Below are 25,241 nucleotides of genomic sequence, written 5' to 3' on the forward strand. Positions count from 1 at the left end.
AATTAAACAACTGAAATACGTACATTGCATAAGTATTCATACCCTTAACTCAGTACTTAGCTAAAGCATCTTTATAGCCTTAAGTCTTTTTGGGTATGATGCGACAAGCTTTGCATATCTGCATTTGGCAATTATCTGCCATTCTTCACCTCACCTCTTCACCTCTTATGCTCTGTCAGGTTGGATGGGGGCAGATGCACATTTTCAGGTTTCTCCAGAAATGTTTAATTGGGTTCAAGCCCAGGCTCTGACTGGGCCACTCAAGGACATTCACAGGGTTGTCTACAAACCACTCGTGCTGTGTGTCTAGGGTCATTGTCCTGCTGGAAGTTGAACCTTTTGCCCAGTCTGAGGTGCTGAATGCCCTGGACTGGGTTTTCATTGACGGTATCTTAAAGTTTTGGTGCTGTAGCGTCTGGACCAATCAGACATAGTTATTTGTTACATTTAACAAATTATCCTTAAAACCAACAAGCCAAATTTAGGTTGGCGTTCTAGAAACAACCCCAATTCGACCAACATTAAGGCAACTGGGCCTTAAGGGCTCAGTTGCCAGGGCAACTATCTGATAACACCAGTTTTACAATCCAAAAGAATGCAGCAACTATCTCCACATATGATCATGGAGTTCAACTAGAATGAACATCACCATCATGTTCTTGGTCACCTGTCTAACCAAAGCCCTTTTCCTTCAATTGCTCAGTTTCCATCAATTGCTCTAGGAAGAGTCCTGGTTGTTTCAAACTTCTTCCATTAAGTGTATTGGAGACTAAATGCTTCTGTAAACCTTCAATGCAGCAGAACTTTTTAACTCTTCCCCAGACCTGTGGCTTGATGGAATCCTGTCTCTGAGCTCTACAGGCAGTTTTTTGACCTCAGGGCTTGGTTTTTGCTCTGATATGCATTTTCAGCTGTTAGACCTTTTATATAGATATATGTGCCTTTCCAAATCATATTCATTCAATAAAATTTGCCGCAGGTTAACTTTACTCAAAGTGTAGTAACATCTACAAGCAATATGAATGCCCCTGAGCTAGAAATAAAATTAGAAATAAAAAACTGAAAAGATCCTGTTGCATAAGTATTCATACCCTTTTCTGGGACACTCGAAATTTAGCTCAGGAGCATTCATATTGCTTCTAGATGATACTACACTTCGAGTGGAGTTAAACTGTGGCAAATTCATTTGAATGAGCATGATTTAGAAAGGCACACACCTCTCAGAAAAGGTCTAACAGCTGAAAATGCATATCAGAGCAAAAACCAAGTCCTGAGGTCAAGATAACTGCCTGTAGAGCTCAGTGACAGACTTGCGTTAAGGCAATGATCTAGGGAAGAGTTCAGAAAAAAATCTGCTGCATTGAAGGTTCACAGAAGCATGTAGCCTCCATTATCCATAATGGAAGACGATTGGAACAACTAGGACTCTAGAAAATGTCTGCCAGCCCCCATCCAAGCTGACAGAGCTTGAGAGGTGAAAAGGTGAGGCAAAGAATGGCATATAATTGCCAAATGCAGACGTGCAAAGCTTGTCACATCATACCCAAAAAGACTTGAGGCTGTAAAGGTGCTTCAACGATGTACTGAGTTAAGGGTATGAATACTTATGCAATGTACTTATTCCAGTGTTTTATTTTTAATAAATTTGTAAAATTTGCAAATCTGGTTTTTGCTTTGTCATTATTATGGTGTATGGAGTGTAAATTGATGTGGGGAAAAACTCATTTAAAGCAGTTTAACATAATGCTGCAACAAAACAAAATGTGAAAAAAATGAAGGGGTATGAATACTTTTGCAAGGCACTGTACATTACCAAGCTAAACCCTCCAAGAGTTATCATGATAGAATTGAAAAATCGCAAATCCTTTATGAACAGGGGTAGTACAGAACAAAGTGCAATGTTGGAGTATACAACTGGCTAGTACAATTTATAATTATTAATGCGTGTTTGGTATTATAAACCAATTGACATTAGACATTTATTGGAAACAAATCACCTCATGAGCTGCTGTTGTGAAAGCTGTAAGGGCATTTTAGACATCTAGTACATACACCTCCCTCTTCAGACAATCTCTCATCTTATCATCTATAACTTTTCAATAACTGCTGTGGTATTTCAGTTGTTTATTTTTTTTCCTTCTTACATTATTAAATTCAGACAGACACACTTTATTGACCTCGAAAGGGAAAGACAGGAATTAAATGTAAGTTGACATATTTGTATGACATACAACAACAACAAAGACAAAACACATGGGAGCTACTGTCATAGACAGATGCTTGTGGCAGAAGCAGAGGAATACTACTAGATAAGTGGAACACGTTCATTTCAGACACCCATGAAACCATTCTCCATTTTGTGTGTGGCTGAATAGAGGGGGGTTATATGTACAAAAAATAATCCTGTCTAACATGCTGATCTAATGTTCACTAATGTGCTTAGGTCAACAGTACATGAGATTATAGTGTCATTTGGAGCTACAAAACAGCTACTTACATGCACAAAAGACTAATGCCTTTCAGTGCGTCTAAAAATCAGACCAATTATGCCACATATATTACGGTTTTTGCACAAGATTTAATACACAAAATCAATTCATTTAAGCTACTCTATAATAAAACTTTCTATATCCTTTGAATATTGCAGTAAGCATTGAAGACGTTAAATAAGCAAGTCAGTTTGTGTTGTTTTAAATGTAAAAACACTGCTTCTAGAAATATTTCAGCAAAACCAAGATTTAGATTATGGACATATAAACACATATTAATAGTTACAACCCAAACATAATCCTCATTACTCCACCATATTTCCACTGAACACAAATACTTTGAAGTTGCTTAAATACCTCAGGGGTGTATGTGATGTCAAAGGCACAAAAATTGGAATAAATGATTAGGTGCGATCAGTGGTGTGTATACAGGAGTAATAAAGTGTGAGGAGAGATCCTCTCTGTTTAAATAAAGTAATAAATTGGTATTCAGGCACCAGGGTTTTCATAATTTATCTGCCGTGTGAAAGCGGCTGATCATGTTGACTTAACATTTTGTCTGACATTTGGGTCTGACGAACCCAGCCATTAACTCTCTCAACATGCTACAAGAGACTCTCAAAGGGAGGAGAGACTAGAGATATACACACTCATGTAGACGCACGTACACAAATAAAAGTCGAAATTCACACCACAGCAATTGGACAAAATTGGGCCGCATTTCCATAGAAGCCAAGGCACAAGCTTTAACATGCACAAACACATCTGCTCACACAGAGCCAATCATAACCGGGTCGAGAAGGACGACATGTCCAAAGACAAGCCACAAATACACAAATACCCTCATGCATTATTTGTGGAACTGAAATAAGTGCATTTACTACCGAGGTCAAAACGCTGACAATCAAATAAACAAAAATCTAAATTTTCATTAAATGCACTTCATGTACTGGCTTGTTGGTTGTATGTCATTATTTCAATGAGTGATAGTGAAAATTATTTGTAGCAGGAGATAGATAAACAAAGAGAAATAAATAGAAAGCCCATAATGAGTAAGTCAAACTGTGATAGAATTTTAGCACATACCCATAGTATATATTTTTAAAACACTTCGGTATTTCAGGTTCAGTTTGTGAAATATTTCCCTTGTGTAACTCGTCTTATCTGTCAGGAAGTACAGACAGGCATGGGACAAATTCACATGAATCTGTTTTCCCTGGAAGTAATTATGATGGATCAGGGGAATACAGACCTTATAATGTCAGATTCCTTTTGTTTTTCCCTTTCATTCGTCGCCCTTTCTTTTGTGCATTAAAGATCATATATGAAATCCTGAGTGTTAAATGTTAAAACAGTGAATGAAACAGAGAAGCAGGACTGCAGGCAATTCTTTTCTACTTTATGAATTAAATTTGATCAATTCCTGAAACAATGCTGCATGAATGAAGTGTCCTGTTCCAATTTAATTTCAACTGACATAACAATCAGAATGCACAACTGCAATTCAAATTCAATTAATTCACTTCAATTTTAAGAAATTCATGTCGAAGTTTCATGTCAAGTTAAAGTTTAAAGTTACAAACAGCCAAACAAATCGATTATTGTCAGCAATAAAATTTGTCTTTAATTTACATATACACTACTGTTCAAAAGCTTTTTTTTCCCCTTATGTTCATCAAGGTTGCATGTATTTGATAAAAAAAAAAAAAAAAATACAGTAAAAGATAGGGATGTAACCATAGCAAATCTCACGATACGGTATCTCGGTATGACCACAATACAATATTTATTGTGGTTTTACTATTATTTATTTATTTAAAAAAAAAATTAAGACTTGGAAAAAAATTTAAAGTTAAATTATTCTATCTGATGCACTTTGAGAGTTCAACACGAAGAGCTCCAACCCATGTCCTTAACTAAGAAAACTTAAGTCAGAAAAAGTCAGTGAATTGATTTGTACCTGAGCTTTAAATAAAAGGGTTGAGTCCCCAACCCTTTTTTATTTGTGGTATACTGTCTCAGTCTAGTTTACATTCACACTGGTGTATTAGGAAGCCAAACCAATTAGAATATAATAATATGACAACAATTTTATTTTATATTATTGTTATTTCTTTGACAGTAATAGCCATATATTGTAAAACAATAACACTCTAAACTAAATGAAAATTAATATTTCATAGGTATATTATTTTTGCTTTACACTACAGTAGGGAAATTACAATACTTTATTTTCTAATTTCTACAATTGAAAGAAATATTTTGAATTTGGACTGCAGTAACTTTACCCATGTAAACAGCTACCTCTCAGCAATTCATACTACACTTTTAAGCATTTATTTTGACGGAAACGGCAGCAGAGCTTTTGTTTTGATGAAAAACTCAGCTTCTACGAAAACAGGCTTACAAAAGCATTACAAGTGAAATGCTGTAATCATTTGCCGTGAAAATAAAGCATAACTAGTGGCCATTGCATTCCCAAACATATGCTAAACTCAACACATGCAATAAACAAGATCACTGCATTCATTCACTGTGAACTGAGCCTTTCTGAGGCGCGGAAAACACCAGATCACGAGCTGATCGCCTGAACGAAGTATGCGCTTCGTTTTGAAACACACAGTGAAAACAGACTTGATGAAGTTATTAAGCCATATTGTGCTTTGGGTTTTAGTTCATATGACAGAAACTGTGCTAAAGCATAATGGCCCAAAATACAACTTTAAAGACCATTTATGTTGGAATAAGAAGTTTAAATATATTTTAAAAACAACACTGTTTGTCCAGAAGACTTATCGTTTTATTGAGATATTGAGACAGTTTTACGATACTGATAATCCCATACAGAAATGTAATATACAACATATATGTCCCTATATCAGAAGTGCTACTCTCATATATGTTAAATATAGGGCAATATATTATTATCACATATTGTCACGGTTCATGCATCTGCCGTGTTCTCAGGTCTTGTGATCATGTGTCTGTCTGTGTTGTTTATCAGTGTTAATGACAAAGACAGGTGAATGCAATCAGGAAGTGCAGTGTAGGGAAGGGAAAACAGCGACCCCAAGTGGCTGAGGGAGGCCCCACAGCCCAGATCATGACACATATATCCATCTTCTGGATATATGTAGATATATGTTTATAACATATATGAATTTCCCATAGTACAATTTGTATATAAACATATATTGGAAGTATATATATGGTCAACTTTTATACGGTATTGCATGTTATGACCATATATGTTTACAATATATATTAAAATTGTATATTGTATTATATGATATGACCATATATGTTAACAATATATATCAAAATTATATATGGTGCTCTATGTTTTGACCATTTGTTACCAATGTATATATTGAATTAATGCAAGTTTATTAACCATTTATGCCTAAAAGATTCTGCTTATTGTAAATCACATAACAAAATAATTTTTGCTTAACTGTTTCAATTCAGTTTTCTGGGGGGAAAATAGAGATGAATACATGACCTGTTCAAAAAATGTCAATGTACTAGTTACTTGTAAAAGGAATGTATTATAGAGTTATTGAAGGGGGAAAACACTTGTAACTGTTTGTCCATATGTGCTCTCATCATCAATGAACTAAAACGCATTTCATTAAAATACATGAGCGATTGTGTGCGAATGTCACAATACCGCTTCTGCGCATGCGCCAAAATTCAAACACACCCGCGCTAACGGCAGAGTCTGAGCAATGGCTGGGGCTAAACAAGTCATCTGCGGTAAGATGTTTTTCTTAGCAAGTGGAAGGATAACAAATGTGCCAACACCTTCACATAATAAACGACAATGATTTTATAGACGGGCACGAAGATAGACCGACATCAACTGAGTGGAAAGGATGAAACGCCTTTGAATGTGGCAGCGGTGCAGGTAATGTATGCTAATTTACTCAACGCTTTATTCCTACACTAATATTACATTAAGTGTTATATGATTGTTTTGGTCTGCAAGCGCCTCGGTCTCTACATAGATCAGCTAATGTTTTAAATATTCCCTGTCATTGTTTTATATATGATGTTATGATTACAGCTGCATAGATGTGTTTTGCAATTTGCTCGCATTAAAGTTAATTTTAGCTATTGGGTAGGTTAATGATTAATCTGTATGGAGATACTGTGAGCTCTTTGTTTTCACTGGATAAGCAATGCCACATCTGGAAATTATTTAAAGCTGTCTGACAAAAATAACGGATGAAAATTATAATGTTTATCTCTGAGATGTAGTCTAGACTAAAACTATAAAACTGCACAAAATGGAATTATTTAAATACGAGCACCTTGAATGCATATAGTAAATTACAGTACTTGGTTATATTGCACCAAGTGCATTGACATGTCAGTGAGATGCCTAGAGTGGGTGCATAAGCACATGCATGTGTATATTGCATAAAGGTACTGTACACTAAAGGATGTGATTATGGGGTTTTAAAAATATGGTTAATCTATCGTAGTAAATTTTGTTCATATCTTTGCTGATAATTGTGCTATTCTTGTTTGTGTCCCATGAATAGGTAATGAGTCCCGAAATTCTCAGAAAACAGAAATGGAGGCTGAACCTGCAGATGTGGATGGTAGTGATGTGAATGATGGAGCGTCTACACAGAAAAGGTTAAATATGTAAACAAATCAAATCAACAAAATATTTTAGTTTAAAATGTGTCTCCATGTACTATTTAATAAAATTCTAGTGCATTTAATCTATTAAATAACAGTAGAGTGAGCGAGTTTTTGGATATGGTAAGATTAAACTTATTTTAGTGAATGAAGTGCCACATTTCAGTTATCATTTTGTTAGGGTGGGTACACAAAATATTATTTTATCCTTTCTTCTAGAAAATCATCAATCTATCTGCTTTCTAACAGCTTCATAATGCCGTAAACATTTATCTTTAACATGGCTTTAAGCACTATAGATTATTAAAGTTTCACTTTCACTGTGACAAAGGCAGTAAATGTGGTGCAGGAAACTATTAAAGTAGTATAACTATTTAAATAGATAAACTGTTCGGCATGATGACGTTTAAAGCCTCCGACAGGGCCTGTAGTCCCATTTAGTAGCATGTTAGCAACCGTATTTTTTAAGAAACATATAGAGACATATTATTTGAATGGGCATGCAGGCTGTGCTCTGTTGTTCTGCCATGTCCTTGTGGTATCTGGGAATATTTTACAACTACAACTTATAATTATTACATAAATAATGAGTATTCTGCAGTTTTAAAATAATGTTTAACTTTTCCAACTATGTTTAATACTCAGTATATTTGTCATCTTATAGTAGTGTTAATTTCGTCAGACGAGACGAGACGAAATATGTTCGTCAACAACCTTTTTTTTCATGACTAAGACGAGACGATGACAAGACTGCACCACTGTCCAAAAACGCTGACTAAGACTAAATTAACATGCCTTATTGTTGACGAAAAAAGACGAGACGAAAATGTTTTGCATAAAATAAAAACTAAGATAAAATCTCTCTTCATTTTCGTCTACAATCGTCTCTGCTTTTTCATCAGCTGTTACGGCTTTAAAATATTCAAACTGGCTGGCGCTGAGCCAGAGACGGACGAGCTCTGCGCTTGTCATATAATCACAACTATGCAGTGTTTTTAACCACATAACGCTTATTTTAGGTTTCAGACATTTAAATACTCATATCACATATTCATATCACATACACATAGGCTAAGTAACTAAAAAGTTCACTCTATTCCTCTTCTAGTTCACCAGCCACCTACTTGCATGTATTTCGGGAGAAACGGATGAATGTATATGTGCTGTAAATACGGCTGACAGGACTCTCTGAACAGCAGCGCGAACAAACATGGCCGCGCCCATCTCACGTTACAGATTACGATTCAGATCATTTATATAGGGTTTTAAACGACGAAACATACTAATTCACACATATTTGTGAATCGGAATATTAGATTAGAGTTCATGGCATGGTAAGCAAGTGTGTGAGTATTCTGGATAAAAAAGGAAAAACGAAATAAAAGCGATCTATCTGTCATACAGTGTTATTGTGTCTGTGTTGTGTCACGTGACAAGCTTGATGCGTCGCCATGGAAACAATAAGGACGAACGTTCTAAAATAACGGTCGCTTTAAAAAAAATCACTCTCAGGGGTCCGCTAGAATATTTTAAACTCACCACTGAAAGGGTTAATCATTTGTGAATGTGTCTCCTAAATCAGAAATTGAAAACCAGACACGTTTAACATTTGCATTCAACAAAAATCCTTCAACAAGTGTATTTTGTCAGGTAATTATGACATTTAACCAATGTTTGAGATATGTGAAACACTTTTTTTACTGAAATGTGTATCAGTAATAATCTCAGTAATAATGTGTTATTTTAAAAAAAGACTACAATTTTTTGACTAAACCTAGACTAAAATATATTGAGTTCTTTTTTGACTAAAACTAGACTAAAATTAAAAGACTTTTAGTCGACTAAAACTTGACTAAGATACCTTGAGTTTTCTTTTGACTAAAACTAGACTAAAATGACGAGACTTTTAGTCGACTAAAACTTGACTAACAAAAAAAGATATGTGAATGACTAAATATGACTAAAACTAACAAGGACATTTGGCACAAGACTAAGACTAAGACTAAATTAAAAATAGGTGACGAAATTAACACTATCTTATAGTAGTTTATCACTTTAAGATACAGGCACAGTTCTAATTAAAAAGCAAAATTAAACTTTGGTAAAATGTTGGATTGCAAGACTTAAGTAGGTTTTATATTTTCATATATCATCATGTTGACTAAAATCAAGTACATGGTTCAGAAAATGTATTGTAATTATCTTATAAAAGTCTAACTTTTATCTTTTTTTCTTTCTCTTTTCTTTTTTTTTTTTACAGATGCTGGAATCCAGAAATTTCTTCACCCGGGGCTTACTGGGGATGGCAATAAACCAAAAACTAACCAAGCTGTGGGAATACAAACCTGTAGACCTTGATGTTCTGTTTCTTATGCCTGTTCAGTGTTTTGATCAGTTATATATGTAATTGTTTCTTTTTTTCTGTTTGATTGTGCAGGTCAGTAACATTTTTTTTCCTATTTAAATCAATTTTGTTTAAATAAAGATGTTTCTTTGTGTAGCTTACTGTACCATTTAACATTTGTGACCCTTGAGCACAAAACCAGTCTTAAGTCGCTGGGGTATATTTGTAGCAATAGCCAAAAATACATTGCATGGGTCAAAATTTTTGATTTTTCTTTTATGCCAAAAATCATTAAGAAATTAAGTAAAGATTTTTTTGTAAAATTCCTACTGTAAACATATCAAAATGTAATTTTTGATTTGTAATATGCATTGTTAAGAACCTAATTTGGACAACTTTAAAGGTGATTTTCTCAGTCTTTTTGATTTTTTTTGCATCCTCAGATTTCTGATTTCAAATAGATGTATCTCAGTCAAATATTGTCCTATCCTAACAAACCATACATCAATAGAAAGCTTATTTATTGAGCTTTCATATGATGTATGAATCTCAGTTTTGTCAAATTTAACCTTACGACTGGTTTTGTGGTCCAGGGACACATTTAAGGCTTAAGGTGTGAAATGTGCAATGCACTGCAACTTTGTAGAGTGTAGTGTCTCACACGTGTCTACAACCTGTATTTAAAGATCAAAGATCACATATTAAAATATTAAATATATGAAACCATATATTTCATGCATATGTGTAATTTTTATATATAACGTTATAAAAAAATACATATATCTCACATATATTAATAATTATATACATTCCATATATGGCAATACATGTATTATACATACATAAACATATATTTTTGTATGGAGTAGACTTATATGTCAATATATGAAATTGTTCCATTTTCTAATAGGAATCATATATGGATATGGCACATATAGAACATGTATTTAATATAAGGGTATTTCATAATAAGCACATATGTTACATTTCTGTATGGGATACTATTACATTCCTAGTAAAAGAGTAGTATTGTGAAATGTTATTATATAACTTCTTTTTGACTAACTGAATTTTAAAATATAATCTATTGCTTTGAAGTCATTACTCCAGTATTCAGTATCACATGATCCTTCAGAAGTAATTAGATTATGCTGATTTCTTATTATTATCAAATGTTAAAAACAACTACTTTTGTGGAAACAGATACATTTTACTCAATATAGATATTAATTTCTTACAAAACCGATTTTGTAAAGATGAAACAAAAACAAACGTACTGCCCCCAAGTATTTGAACAGTAGTGTATATATTTCTTTATATATGAAAAAAAATTACAATTATGGAGTAAATCTACCAGAGTGTGATTAACCAAATTCTACTTTCAGTTATTCCAGTTCCAATTCATCAATTTTTAATATTGTTCAACCATGGTATTGTCCAATACCTAACAATTTATATACCATAATCCACAAGTATCCATGCTATTACACCCTTAAGAAACACCAAGAACATTTAAATTTTAAAACGATAATAATTTGCAGAGCCCATTTTAATTTAAAAACATTAATAATTTGCAGAGTCCATTCTAAAACACTGGTGCAAAACACCAGCAGGGAAAAGACAAATGAAACACCCATTGAAACTACAACAGCGCAGTGCATACGCTTGTGCTTATCACATAACAGTGATTTCACAATAGCCTTGATAGCTGTTTTTGCTTGATTTCATGCTTTTCCATGTGTAAATGTGTGTGTGTGTGTGTGTGTGTGTGTGTGTGTGTGTGTGTGTGTGTGTGTGTGTGTGTGTGTGTGTGTGTGTGTGTGTGTACCTGGTATTCATCACGTTGTGGGGACCAAATGTCCCCACAAGGATAGGAATACCAGTAAATTTTGACCTTGTGGGGACATTTCTCAGGTCCCCATGAGGAAACAGGTTTATAAATCATGCACAATGAGTTTTTTTAAGGAAGTAAAAGTTTGCACAATCTCCTGTGAGGGCTAGGTTTAGGTGTAGGGTAGGGTTAGGGCGATAGAAAATACGGTTTGTACAGTATAAAAACCATTACGCCTATGGAATGTCCCCATAAAACATGTAAACCAGTGTGTGTGTGTGTGTGTGTGTGTGTGTACCTGGTATTCATCACGTTGTGGGGACCAAATGTCCCCACAAGGATAGGAATACCAGTAAATTTTGACCTTGTGGGGACATTTCTCAGGTCCCCATGAGGAAACAGGTTTATAAATCATGCACAATGAGTTTTTTTAAGGAAGTAAAAGTTTGCACAATCTCCTGTGAGGGCTAGGTTTAGGTGTAGGGTAGGGTTAGGGCGATAGAAAATACGGTTTGTACAGTATTAAAACCATTACGCCTATGGAATGTCCCCATAAAACATGTAAACCAGTGTGTGTGTGTGTGTGTGTGTGTGTGTGTGTACCTGGTATTCATCACGTTGTGGGGACCAAATGACCTTGTGGGGACATTTCTTAGGTCCCCATGAGGAAACAGGCTTATAAATCATGCACAATGAGTTTTTTTTGAGGAAGTAAAAGTATGCACAATCTCCTGTGAGGGCTAGGTTTAGGTGTAGGGCGATAGAAAGTATGGTTTGTACAGTATGAAAACCATTACGCCTATGGAATGTCCCCTTAAAACATGTAAACCCAACATGTGTGTGTGTGTGTGTGTGTGTGTGTGTGTGTGCATACAGATTTGAACTGTGTGTAAAAAGGGGGTTTAAACCTTGAAAATAACTAATGCTGCAATCAAGGTCGTGGCACTATGAGAGGATTCTTCCCCAATGTGTCAGGAGATGATCGGAATAGCAACTAGAATGCAGTAGCGGAACGAGTGGTGTGTGTGTGTGTGTGCATGCACTTGTGTTTGTGTGTACCTGCCACTCTGGCTAGCTGGGCTGTGCTGATGTTTTGAGCATTGGGGCGCACTCGAAAGGTTACTGCTGGACCTAGAACCCTGAGAGACACAGAGAAAAGAGAAGAGACAATAAAGAGAAAACAAGAGGAGAGAATGATTAACAGAACAGCAGTATGCAGTGAGTGTGATGAGCAAAAACTGTTGCAGCTGTGAGTCATGAACATAATCTTTTATCTTAAAAAAAATACATTGTTGCAGATGCAGTCAACTGCAACACCACAAACAGCGGATCACTAGGGAATATTGCGTTTTGGTTAATTTTCTTATGACAGATCTGTGCCGTTAGCTTCCTTCTCTGCTTCTGACATAAATTGACAAGTTTTTCCTCCATGAAATAAATCCTCACGGGAAACCTGATGTTCTTAAAAGTTGTCTAAAATGTTTAGTGAATCAACACCATTCAGCAAACAGGTCTAAATGGAAAAGTAAAAAAGTAAAGAAATCATTCTTTAAAGAAAAAATGCTCAGAGACATTGGATTTGAATCTTTTTGCAGTATTTGAATTGGTGATCCAGAAATGTTGTGCAAATGCATGATGGCATTTCGTACAAATGGCATTTGTGATTGAGCCAAACAGCTGTCTGGGTGAGATCCCGGCAGCGCTTCTCATTCATTTATCTATTCTAACAGAGAATCCTGTGAAGTATAATATTTCATGGTGAATTGAAATGATTTTTAAAAATGCTAAATATATTCAAAACTGACACAGTTAAAACAAACCGTCACACATCCCCTCACGAAACAGAGAAACAGACTCAGGCAAAGGAAGAGAAAGATCTGCAAACTGGCACGCCACCACGACTCCAACACAGACCCGCAGACGAGCTACTGTTCATCTCAACATGTCTGTTTTTCAGTTAAAGATGACTAAAGCACCGAATGGGATGGTTAGTTTACAAACATGCAGTTGTCCTTCCCAGTTTCGTATTCTGAGGCAGATGCATTTATCTGGGACGCAGCTCTGAAGCAACTCCCACTGTGGGCCAGGGTGAAGAGAGGGTCACAAATGGAGAGAAAAAATGGGATTGAAAAAAAGAGAAGAGGGGAGAAAATAAAAGAGAAAAAGAGAGAGAGGTGGAAGACTGGAGGAATGAATCTGTCACCAGAACAAAATCCCATTCACACGTCAGCAAGTGGCAAGAGCAAGTCAAAGGTAACCTTTCATCCTCCATAGAATTAACACACACAGACTCCCAGATAGCTAAAAGATAATAGAGCTTCTAGACTTTCACGTCTCATTTTATTCACATTATATTCTCAATTATTGTAATCCGTAGTTCAGTGTCAAACCATCAAGACACACTTTCAGTTTTAAAAATAATATCCAGAGCAAACAGTAATCTACTAAAACAGTAATCTATTTTAAGATTAATTGTTTTGAAAAAGGAAGTTGTGTTGTATTTAATGTACTTTTATTTATAATAATCAAATATTATTTAAAATTCAGAGGTCTGTATAATGTAATTTTTTTCATCCTCGTATAGGGGGATAATTCGTCCAAAAATAATATTTCTGATTTTAATTACTCAGCCTCATGCCGTTCCCCACCTGTAAGATGTTTTTAATGAAATCCGAGAGCTTTCTGACTCTGCATAGCCAGCAACAGGACTTTCACGTTCAAAGCCCAGAAAGGTAGAAAAGACACTGTTAAAACAGTCTATGTGACATCAGTGGCTCAACCTTAATTTTATAAAGCTACAAGAGTACCCTTTTTAGCACAAAAAAAAACAAAAAAAACAAACAAACAAAATAGCTACTTTATTCACCAATTTTAACCAACATAGGCTTATTGAAACTACATGCCTCTGAAAAAACTGCAGGTTCCAGTTAAAAATTAACACTAGAGGCTGTAAAACTCAGATAACTTTTATTCCTTTTCACATAAATTATGATTTACAGGTAGAGAGTTTTGATTAATAAAGCCTAATTTTCACACAATGACTTGCAGATTATTATGTTATGACTTGACAACTATTTTAACATCCTGCACGATTTGAAAAACTGTTTGACAAAACAGCTCAAATAAAAAAGGAAGTTAAAATAGCATGGGTGCATCAACAAATGCATTTTTACATGACTTTTGCATTTGTTAACACTATCGGTTAGGTTTAGGGTTGGGTTTTGTGTAGGGGATATTTCCAACATGATAGAACATTAACCTTCAGCGACACTCCCCAGATATTTGAATTCTGAACAGCCGCAATACGTACCTCAAGCAGCGTGATAAAAACGCAGCAATACGTGTCTGTACCAACGAATAAAAACATGCCACGGTCACGTATTAAACTTGTTTTAGCGCCACACTCTTGACATTTCACTTTGACATTGCTGTGAAACCTGCAGTAAGGCATGTAATTACAATGTTGCAGAAATGTGTATAGACGCACATATTTTTTTTAAATGAGTCTGGGTTGATTTTAACCATGTTAAAAAATGACTGTAAATTTAATGGTAAATTTTTTTTAAAATGCTACAGGAAACAACTGTTAAATGGTTAATGGTAAGCTCCCCTACTAAATACGGTGAAAAACAGTATTGAACATGGCATGTAATTTTACAGTAGTATACCGTTTTCCGAAGTGAAAAAGAATGTACAATTGACAGTAAACAACCATAAACTGACATTCCCAGAATTCACTGTGTTACATTTTTTAAATATGATGTTGTTGTTTTTTTGTTAAAATAATTGTTTCTTCTTAGTTTTTTTGATCAGTTTTGTACATTAGGGTTGTATGTTACATCTAATGTTGTTAAATTAATGTTTATGGCATTGTTGTAGTTTCATGAGTGTTACCATGATAGTGTTTAATGTTTGTGTGAATGACACTGTGCACCTTCTATATATGTTAGTATTTAAAAGCTGCTTGTGATGGGCTTTGGTTCATTGTGTGACTTTCTCATTACCACATATTTTTGGTGGTTATCAGTGTATTACAAAGGTACAAAACAGATTTCAGTACTTCAACAGGTTGGTACATTAACATTATATCAGTATTTAACTGTAAAACTTAAAACCTTGTTACCATATTTTTACGGTAAAATTCTGGCAACCACAGCTGCTGTTTTTTACTGTAAATTTTACTGATTTTTTTCTTACAGTGTACCCATCTGGGCCTTGAACGTAGTTGAGTTGCTGTCTGTGCAGGGTCAGAAAGCTGTTGGATTTCATCAAAAATATCTTAATTTGTGTTATGGAGATTAACAAGGTGTTTGTCACGGATTGGCCAGGTTCTTCCACCTCCCTCACACAGCGATCACTCTCACTCTCACTTCTAATCACACGCACCTGCAAGCAATCAACCCCTGCACATATAAGCACGCCACACACAGCCATCAGTGTCCGGGCTCGTTAGTTCGAAAGCGGACTCATCGTGTAACTCCTTCAAGTTCACGAAACCTACCTTGCTACTTACCTGTGACTACTTACCTGTATCTCTGCTCTGTTCCAGTCAGTCTGTCGAGTCGGCCGTTTCCAGTCTCCAGTGTGTGAGTGTGCCATAAGTCAGCGTCTTGTCACCGCCGGCGTGCGGGTGAATATCCTGTCGAAGTCCTCCTCTCTCCGTTCCTGCAAAAAGGGGAATTCATCTCAGTTCATCTACCAAGCCATTCAAGTATCTATATTCATCTAGACAGTTCAACTTACCCGGCTCTGCACGTCATCATCTGCATTGCTCTGCTGACTATCAATAAACCTTGTACTTATTCACTTACCTGTCTCGTCGGTCTGCTTCCTTAACAGAAGCCCGGACTGAAAACAGCATCAGCATGAGCAACATGGATCCATTTCAGGAGCTAGTGGACTCGTTGCGAAAGGTATTATTAGGATCTTCAACCTCCATTCCCTCAGCACCTCGTCCCACAGCTCCACCGGAACCCAGCACTTCTTCGGCACCCGTTCCATCCAGTCCCATGGCCCGACCAGCGCCCTACTCAGGCGGGGCGGAGGAGTGCAGCGGATTTCTTTTGCAATGCTCATTGATTTTCACCATGCAACCTGCTTTATATCCAACAGACCAGTCTAAGATCGCGTTCATCACATCTTTACTCACTGGACCCGCTCTGAAATGGGCTGACACCATCTGGCGCCAAGCCGGGCCAGCAACCAGTACCATCCAAAATTTCATCGCTCACTTTAAAGAGGTTTTTGGAAGTTCAGATGAGGCGATCTCCGCCGGAGAGCAGCTCTACCACTTGAAACAAGGAGGTATGACCACTCAAGAATATGCATTACGTTTCCGTACTTTAGCTGCTGCCAGCGGATGGAATGAGCGATCGCTGTTAACAACGTACCAGCTCGGTTTGGAACCCAAACTCCGTTTACAGTTAGCAGCTCTGGATGATTCAATGGGTCTGGAAAAATTCATTCAACAATCACTTCGATGTTCCGATCGCATCCAGTCTTATCACACCAATGCTGAACCTGCTGCTACTGCACTCCTCCGTTCGCCTGAGTCATCCATTCCTCCAGAACCAGAAGCCATGATACTGGAAGCTGGCAAACTCACATCAGCTGAGCGACAGAGAAGGCTGACCTGGGGTCTGTGCATGTATTGCGGGGCCAGCGGACATATCCGTGTTAACTGCCCCATTCGTCCAGTTCGATCCTTGGTGAGTGGTCTGTGTTCTGAAATTGAAAATCTTCACCCACTGACTACCAATGTTCAGTTGTCCAGTCTGTCATTTTCCATTACAGTCATGGCTCTCATCGACTCCGGGTCAGCAGGAAATTTCATCTCGGGCACCCTCTGTCGCCAGCTCCAACTCCGAACCGAAGCCTCGTCTGCAGTTTACCAAATCGAACCCATAACCAGCAAAATCACCACCCGTACACGGGTCCATTGTAAGTGTGAGAACGTCATCCTGCAGATCGGAGTCTTGCACAAGGAATCCATCCAGTTTCTGGTTCTGGAGGGCGCATCCATGGACATCATCCTAGGGCGCCCGTGGCTGGTGAAGCACAATCCCATCCTCTCTTGGGGCAATGGCGAAATCGTGAAGTGGGGACACGGATGTGCCGCTAGCTGCTTCCCAGAACTTCCACGTCCTGTCATGAAATCCTTACCTCTGTACGTCACGTCTGTTGAAAGCCCAGTCGAGAAACAATCTATCCAGATCCCAAACTGCTACTCTTCCTTCCAGGATGTGTTCTGCCCCAAGAGAGCTTCCCAGCTACCTCCACATCGGCCATGGGACTGCGCCATTGACCTAGTTCCGGATGCTCCAATGCCCAGAGGTAAGATCTACCCGTTATCACTTCCGGAGACTAAGGCCATGGAGGAGTACGTACAAGAAGCTCTGAGTCAGGGGTACATTCGACCATCCACATCACCTGCAGCATCCAGTTTCTTCTTCGTGGCCAAGAAGGATGGAGGGCTGCGGCCATGTATCGATTACCGGACTCTTAATCAAGGAACCATCAAATTCCGATACCCACTTCCTCTCGTCCCTGCGGCCCTTGAACAACTCCGAACGGCCAAGATATTCACCAAGTTGGACCTCCGCAGCGCCTACAACATGGTGAGAATACGTGAGGGGGACGAGTGGAAGACCGCGTTTGTGACCCCAACTGGCCACTACGAGTATCTCGTCATGCCCTATGGATTGGTCAACGCCCCCTCCGTATTTCAAAATTTCATCCACGAGGTACTCCGGGAGTTTTTACATCACTTCGTCATAGTCTATATTGACGACATCTTGATCTACTCCCAGAGTGAGGCCGAACACCGCCAACACGTTGCGGAGGTCCTTCAGAAACTTCGGGAGCACCAGTTGTATCTCAAGGCCGAGAAATGCTCATTTCATCTGCAGTCCGTCCAGTTCCTTGGGTATGTCATCGACCAGCAAGGTGTTCGCATGGACGAGGGGAAGGTGTCAGCAGTCGTCTCCTGGCCAGCACCCACCACCGTCAAAGAACTCCAAAGATTCCTCGGCTTTGCAAATTTCTACCGTCGTTTCATCAGGAACTACAGCCTAATCACTGCTCCTCTAACCAACCTGTTGAAAGGAAAACCTCGGACCTTCCAATGGACTCCAGAATCTGACGCAGCCTTCCAGTCCCTCAAGGCCTCTTTCACGCAAGCTCCACTCCTGACTCACCCTGACCCAGATCTCCCTTTCGTGGTCGAAGTGGACGCATCCACTACTGGCGTCGGAGCTGTCTTGTCACAACATCATGGTACTCCTCCACTACTCCACCCATGCGCCTACTTCTCGCGGAAGCTCAGCCCAGCGGAGAGGAACTACGACATCGGCAACCGCGAGTTACTGGCCATCAAGCTCGCCCTGGAGGAGTGGCGGCATTGGCTGGAGGGAGCTCAACACCCGTTCCAGGTCATCACGGATCACAAAAATTTGCAGTATCTCCGAGACGCCAAGAGGCTCTGTCCACGACAAGCACGTTGGGCCTTATTCTTTTCCCGGTTCCACTTCAAGATAACCTACCGTCCAGGCTCCAAAAATGTCCGAGCAGATGCTCTCTCTCGAATCCACGACACTCAAGAGTCTCCGGAAACGTCCACACCGATACTTCCAAGAGATATCATCGTCTCCCCCATAAACTGGTCCAATCCTCCAGCCGTCGCCACTCCAGCAGCCAGATCTCCGCCGGGCTGTCCACCAGGTCGTCAATTCATCCCTCGGGAACAACGGGTAGATCTTATCCACTCGACGCACACATCCCTGGGCACTGGACATCCAGGGGCCAACAACACCCTCTCGCTGCTTTCAGAGCGCTTCTGGTGGCCTGACATGGCAAGGGATGTGAGGCGATATGTCCGAGGCTGCAAGGAATGTGCCATCTCAAAGAGTCCACGACATCTACCTGCAGGAGAGCTCCATCCCTTGCCCGTCCCGAACCGTCCCTGGTCACACCTAGGAGTGGACTTCATGACCGATCTCCCCCCTTCCGATGGGAATACTTGTATTCTAGTCATTGTGGATCGTTTTTCCAAGTTCTGCCGACTCCTTCCATCTGAAGGGTCTCCCTACTGCCCTGGAGACCGCTGAGAAGTTATTTGACCACGTATTCAGGTACTACGGCATCCCTGAAGATATAGTATCGGATAGAGGACCCCAGTTCATTTCCAGAGTTTGGGAGGCCTTTTTTCAGCTCCTAGGTGTGACCGTAAGCCTCTCATCAGGATACCACCCTCAGACAAATGGACAGACCGAGAGAAAAATCCAGGAGGTGGGACGGTTCCTTCGGACCTTCTGTCATGGTCACCAGGACTCCTGGAGCCAGTTTCTGGGCTGGGCAGAGTACGCCCAGAATTCACTGCGGCAACCCACTACAGGACTCACACCATTCCAGTGTGTGCTTGGCTACCAACCGCCACTCTTCCCCTGGAATGGTGAACCATCACAGGTGCCCGCAGTGGATCACTGGTTCCGGGAGAGCGAGAGAGTCTGGGACGAGGCTCATCACCATCTCCAAAGAGCAGTGCGCAGAAACAAGGTCGTCGCTGATCGCAGGAGGATTCCAGGTCCCACTTATGCTCCTGGTCAGAAGGTCTGGCTCTCCACCAGAGACATTCGTCTGCGCCTGCCCTCGAAGAAATTGAGTCCCAGATTTGTTGGCCCCTTCACCATCGTGGAACAGGTCAACCCCGTCACCTACAAACTCCAGCTCCCACCTCAATACAGGATTCACCCCACATTTCACGTCTCACTTCTGAAACCCTTTCACTCTCCTGTTCTTCCCTCCACAGAACCTGGCCACGAAGAGGAACCCCCTCCCCCCTTGGTCCTGGAGGAAGGTTCCATCTATTCTGTTCGAGAGATCCTGCAGTCCCGACGTTGCGGTGGCATTTTGGAGTACCTAATAGACTGGGAAGGATATGGACCAGAAGAGAGATCGTGGGTACCCAGAGGTGACATACTAGATCCTGCCCTTCTGGAAGATTTCCACAACACCCATCCTGACTTTCCAGAACCTCGGGGACGAGGTAGACCACCGCGACGTCGGAGATCTCGGCCCTCAGGAGCGGGCCCTGGGGAGGGGGGTAATGTCACGGATTGGCCAGGTTCTTCCACCTCCCTCACACAGCGATCACTCTCACTCTCACTTCTAATCACAAGCACCTGCAAGCAATCAACCCCTGCCAATATAAGCACGCCACACACAGCCATCAGTGTCCGGGCTCATTAGTTCGAAAGCGGACTCATCGTGTAACTCCTTCAAGTTCACGAAACCTACCTTGCTACTTACCTGTATCTCTGCTCTGTTCCAGTCAGTCTGTCGAGTCGGCCGTTTCCAGTCTCCAGTGTGTGAGTGTGCCATAAGTCAGCGTCTTGTCACCGCCGGCGTGCGGGTGAATATCCTGTCGAAGTCCTCCTCTCTCCGTTCCTGCAAAAAGGGGAATTCATCTCAATTCATCTACCAAGCCATTCAAGTATCTATATTCATCTAGACAGTTCAACTTACCCGGCTCTGCACGTCATCATCTGCATTGCTCTGCTGACTATCAATAAACCTTGTACTTATTCACTTACCTGTCTCGTCGGTCTGCTTCCTTAACAGTGCTATGAGTTTGGAAAGAATTGTCATTTTTGAGTGAATTATCCTTTTAAGCCTTCTAATATGTACAAAAACATAATTCCCCTTACAAATACATGCCACTTATATTTAGATTCCGTACACTAATTTCCACCTATCTTCTGCTTTCCCCACTACACCTGAGCACACACCTTTGTTTGGCTTCTGGAAATTTCAGTATGAAAGCAGTAGCTGTTAAAGCTAAATAAACACAATGGTCCAGACTCCCGTTTATAACAGCATCAGCGCTGATAAGTTATCAGTAAAATGCCACCAATGTCCAGTGCACAGAGGGAGGAAAGCCATAATGTAACGATAGCGCTTCTGTTCGGCTTCTTTTGCACCATGGGGGAGAGTGTGGGATGGAGATGATAGGTAGACTATGTGTGTGTGTGTGTGTGGGCTGTACAAGAATACATAAGCGAGTGAGAGAACGAAAGAGAGGTAGAATTAGTGTAAATGAACGTGTGTGTGTTAATGTTTCAATGTGTACAAGAGAACAAGACTGTCTGATTGCAAATCCGTGACTGTGTGTCTATGTGTTTTTCTGTGCCCCCTACTGTCTACACACAGTACAGCCCTTACGTCATGTCTGGAGTTCAGAGAGGTGCTATGCTGACTCTTTATGTAACTGCAACAGCGCCGTGTTTGAGCGTACAAATGTTTGCACGAGGGTGTGCTAAATTTTCGTGATCTTTGACTGCTTATATGGTCATATGAGCAGAAGCTTGTTCTGGACTGTGTAGTCTGCTTGTACACTTTTCTAGCTGGCTTATCTTTAGTTCAAAAAATGCAGACATTACCACATTATGTTTTATATAAGAGTGTGCATCATCCAGTACACCTTTCCATTATTTCTCAGAAAAGATGAAAAGCATTAGATGACAAAAGATACATTAGCAGGTATCTGCGTAAATAGATACAAGGCCCTATTCAAGAGAGGAAATTAATCATACGCAGAGACACAGATCACCTGGACAGCTCTCAACTATACACAAATATTATACTTTTCTATTTTAGTGAGGCCTGTAAAGCATGTCTTTAGCAATATCTTGTTTTTATTCTTGCACGTACCAATAGAGAGGAAATGAATGTGTTCCTCAACTGATGAAAAAGTACCTCTTTCATTAATACATTTATATATGCTTGATGCCGTTAAAACGGCGAAATATTTTTGAATGTTTTTGAAAGAAGTTTCTTATGCTCACCAAGGATGCATTTATCTGATTAAAAACAATAAATAAATAACATTGTGAAATATTACTACTATTTAAAAGAACTGCAAATGGGTATTTTGAGAAAGCAGTTGGGTTAAATGTTAAATGTTTAACACAACTTTCTGGGTAATTTTATTTAACTCAACTATCATTTAAAAATGACTATATGCTTGGCTTAAAATTAACCCAAAATAGGTTGTAAATATCACAAAAGACACATAATTACTAGAGGCATCAGCAATCATCAAAAGGTGAACATTTATTAATAAGCTAAAATGTTTACTCTTTAATTATTATTTCCCTCTCAGTCGGTCTCTCGACGTCACGTCAGAGGCCGACGAATTGGGGATATCGCTTATAGAATCCTCTTCGTGTGTAAACTAAACGAGCCAATGCACATTGGCATGCATGATTGCATCCAGCTGTCGCTGATCACAGCGTGAGCATAAATAGGCAGCCGGTGCAATGCATAGACAACCTTTCGCTTCAGGGCCGATCTTCTCTATGAGACGGAACGAGCTATACTTCTACAAAGAAATTCAACTCTACAAGACTGCGTGTGTTGGCGGCATGGCGCGTCAGCGGTGGTGGTCTCCTGTGGGTGGAAAAGCGCACAGTAAAGGACTGCACTACCCGCCTTCTGTGTCGCAGCGACCATCTCCCCTGTGCGCTTCAGCACATAGAGCAGCTTACTAAAAGAGTGACACGGGTGAACATCTTTTTGAAAGACGAGGCGTTTAAAAAGAGCAAAATGCCGTTTCACCCGTGCGTTTCTGGATGCAGTCGTTACCTGGCACCAGGTGATGGTCACGATCGCTGTCTGATGTGTCTGGGCGTTGAGCACGCTCAGGCAGCGTTCGTGGATGAGTCATGTCGTCATTGCGGCGGCATGTCCATCACGGAGTTGCGGACCAGAACTGCCAGTTCCTCTGCCCAGATCTACCGTTCCCCCTGGCAAACGCCGGGGAGACTCTAGCTCTGGCAGGGGGCTGACTGGTCTGACGGTGACGGTGGGGAGCTTCCAGAAGGATGTGCTGGACCTCCTTGTGGGGTAGCACTCATTACTTTTGGGGCTCCCCCTGACGACCAGATGTCGATCGCGGCATCGGGGGGTGAGCCAGACTTCTCGGGGGAGGATGATTCCGGATCGCTGCCGTCCACTGGGCGGTCAGCGGTGCCGGATACCGACCCTGAGATGATGGCTATGCTTGCCCGGGCAGCCGAGAAGGTAGGGCTTGAATGGAACCCTCAATCACGTCCCAACCCTTCTCGGCTAGACGATTGGTATCTTGGGTATCTCAGCGCCCCTCCCTGACCGAGGGTACTCTCGGCACGGACGCTCTGGCATGCAGCTGGCCGCGGGGTCTGCGCAAATATGCGTTTCCCCCAGTGAGCCTTCTCGCACAGACACTGTGCAAGGTCAGGGAGGACGAGGAGCAGGTCCTGCTAGTAGCACCCTACTGGCCCACACGGACCTGGTTTCCAACTAATGCTCCTCATGACAGCCCCTCCCTGGCAGATTCCTCTGAGGAAGGATCTACTGACTCAGAGACGGGGCACTCTGTGGCACCCGCATCCAGACCTCTGGAAACTGCATTTCTGGTCCCTGGACGGAACGCGGAGGTTCTAGGTGGTCTACCCCAAGGAGTGGTAGACACCATCACTTTGGCGAGAGCTGCATCCACGAGACATGCTTACGCCTTAAAGTGGAACCTGTTCGTCGAATGGGCTCTCTCTAGAAATGAGGACCCCCGAAGATGCCCGATCGGAGTCGTGCTCACCTTTTTGCAGCAAGGATTGGAGCGTAGGCTGTCTCCCTCCACCGTTAAGGTCTATGTAGCCGCTATCTCTGCAAACCATGACCCCGTTGAAGGAAGGTCGGTGGGTAAGCACTAGGGCTGTGCGATATGGACAAAAGAAACCTATCACGATTTTCTTGAACAGTATTGCGATTTTGATTTTAATCACGATTTTGACACAGACATGTTTTACAGTGTGAATCTAAAACATTTTTTTTAAAGGAAAACAATTAGATCTTTAACAAAGACCTGTAACATGTCTCTAAAACAGAAGGCAGAAAAAAAATCACCTAGCAGGTGAAAAAAAGTTAGGAGCACCAAAAAAAATGTAGGCGCACCCAATTTCTTTTTAGTAATGCACTGATCTTGATTCTTCATGGCTGATTCTAACAGCAGATGTTTTACAAGCACATGATCAAAGTAGGCTACTCTTTCAATATTCAAAGTGCAAATAGAGACCGAATTTTTCAAGCATGATACAGAACTATAGACAACTGCACAATATATTTTGCACAATATATTTTTTATAGCCCACATACTAATAACTGCCTAGATATTATATGTAGCCTAATTTACGCGCATTGAGAAGTCGCTCTCTAAACGCGGGATATTAAAATTGCTTTTGAATGCGCGTCCGCATTTTATTTTGGTTTCGTTTTAACGATCTTGCGAGACTCTCAAAGGCGCTGAGCGTGCACTCTACAATAAAAGAGATTATTATAACAAAACCATTTGAAATATGAGAGGACACAAACAGGATTTTGAAAAGCATGTCCCCAGTGAAAATTACGCCCCTGTGTGAGTGGAACTCTGCGCTGAGTTATCATCTGATGTGAATGAATGCCGCGTTGTACAGTAATGTATATGGACACGAAGGCGCCAGAATTGTGTCTGACAGAATGTACGCTATAGCACGAAATATATTATATTTCTTCAAAAGCGGTTTCTTGAGACCTTTTATTTTTCACAATCGAAAGAGAGAATGGCGAACCTGTCACTGTATCAGCTCACAGCAGTCTGTGCAGTAGTTAGGCTAGCGAAAGTTTTGTAAAGAAATGAAACCAAGTCGGACCACAACAGTGTCTCGCACTCACACGAATGGTCCCAAATATAATTTCAGGTCATGCAGATTAAATTTTGGGAGCATATGCGACCAAAACGTTCACAATTTCGAGTCCTGCCTAGTAAAGGTAGAACAAAATGTCTTAAGAACAGACCTATGGCAAAAAGTAAGTATGTGTGTGCGTGCGTTTGAAAAAACAACAACCCAGACCACAG

At 40.2% G+C, this 25,241-nt stretch overlaps 1 protein-coding gene across 1 annotated transcript in view; it reads right to left on the reverse strand.

The window, feature by feature from the left end:
• Positions 1-25,241, reverse strand: part of ptprn2 (protein tyrosine phosphatase receptor type N2) — a 222,296-nt gene that overhangs the window by 145,669 nt on the left and 51,386 nt on the right. The window contains exon 11 of the mRNA XM_073836598.1: positions 12,374-12,453. Coding sequence (XP_073692699.1) covers positions 12,374-12,453 — 80 coding nt within the window. The remainder of the gene's footprint in view (positions 1-12,373; positions 12,454-25,241) is intronic.

Source organism: Garra rufa, chromosome 3, assembly GCF_049309525.1.
Source record: "Garra rufa chromosome 3, GarRuf1.0, whole genome shotgun sequence".
Lineage (NCBI taxonomy): Eukaryota > Metazoa > Chordata > Actinopteri > Cypriniformes > Cyprinidae > Garra > Garra rufa.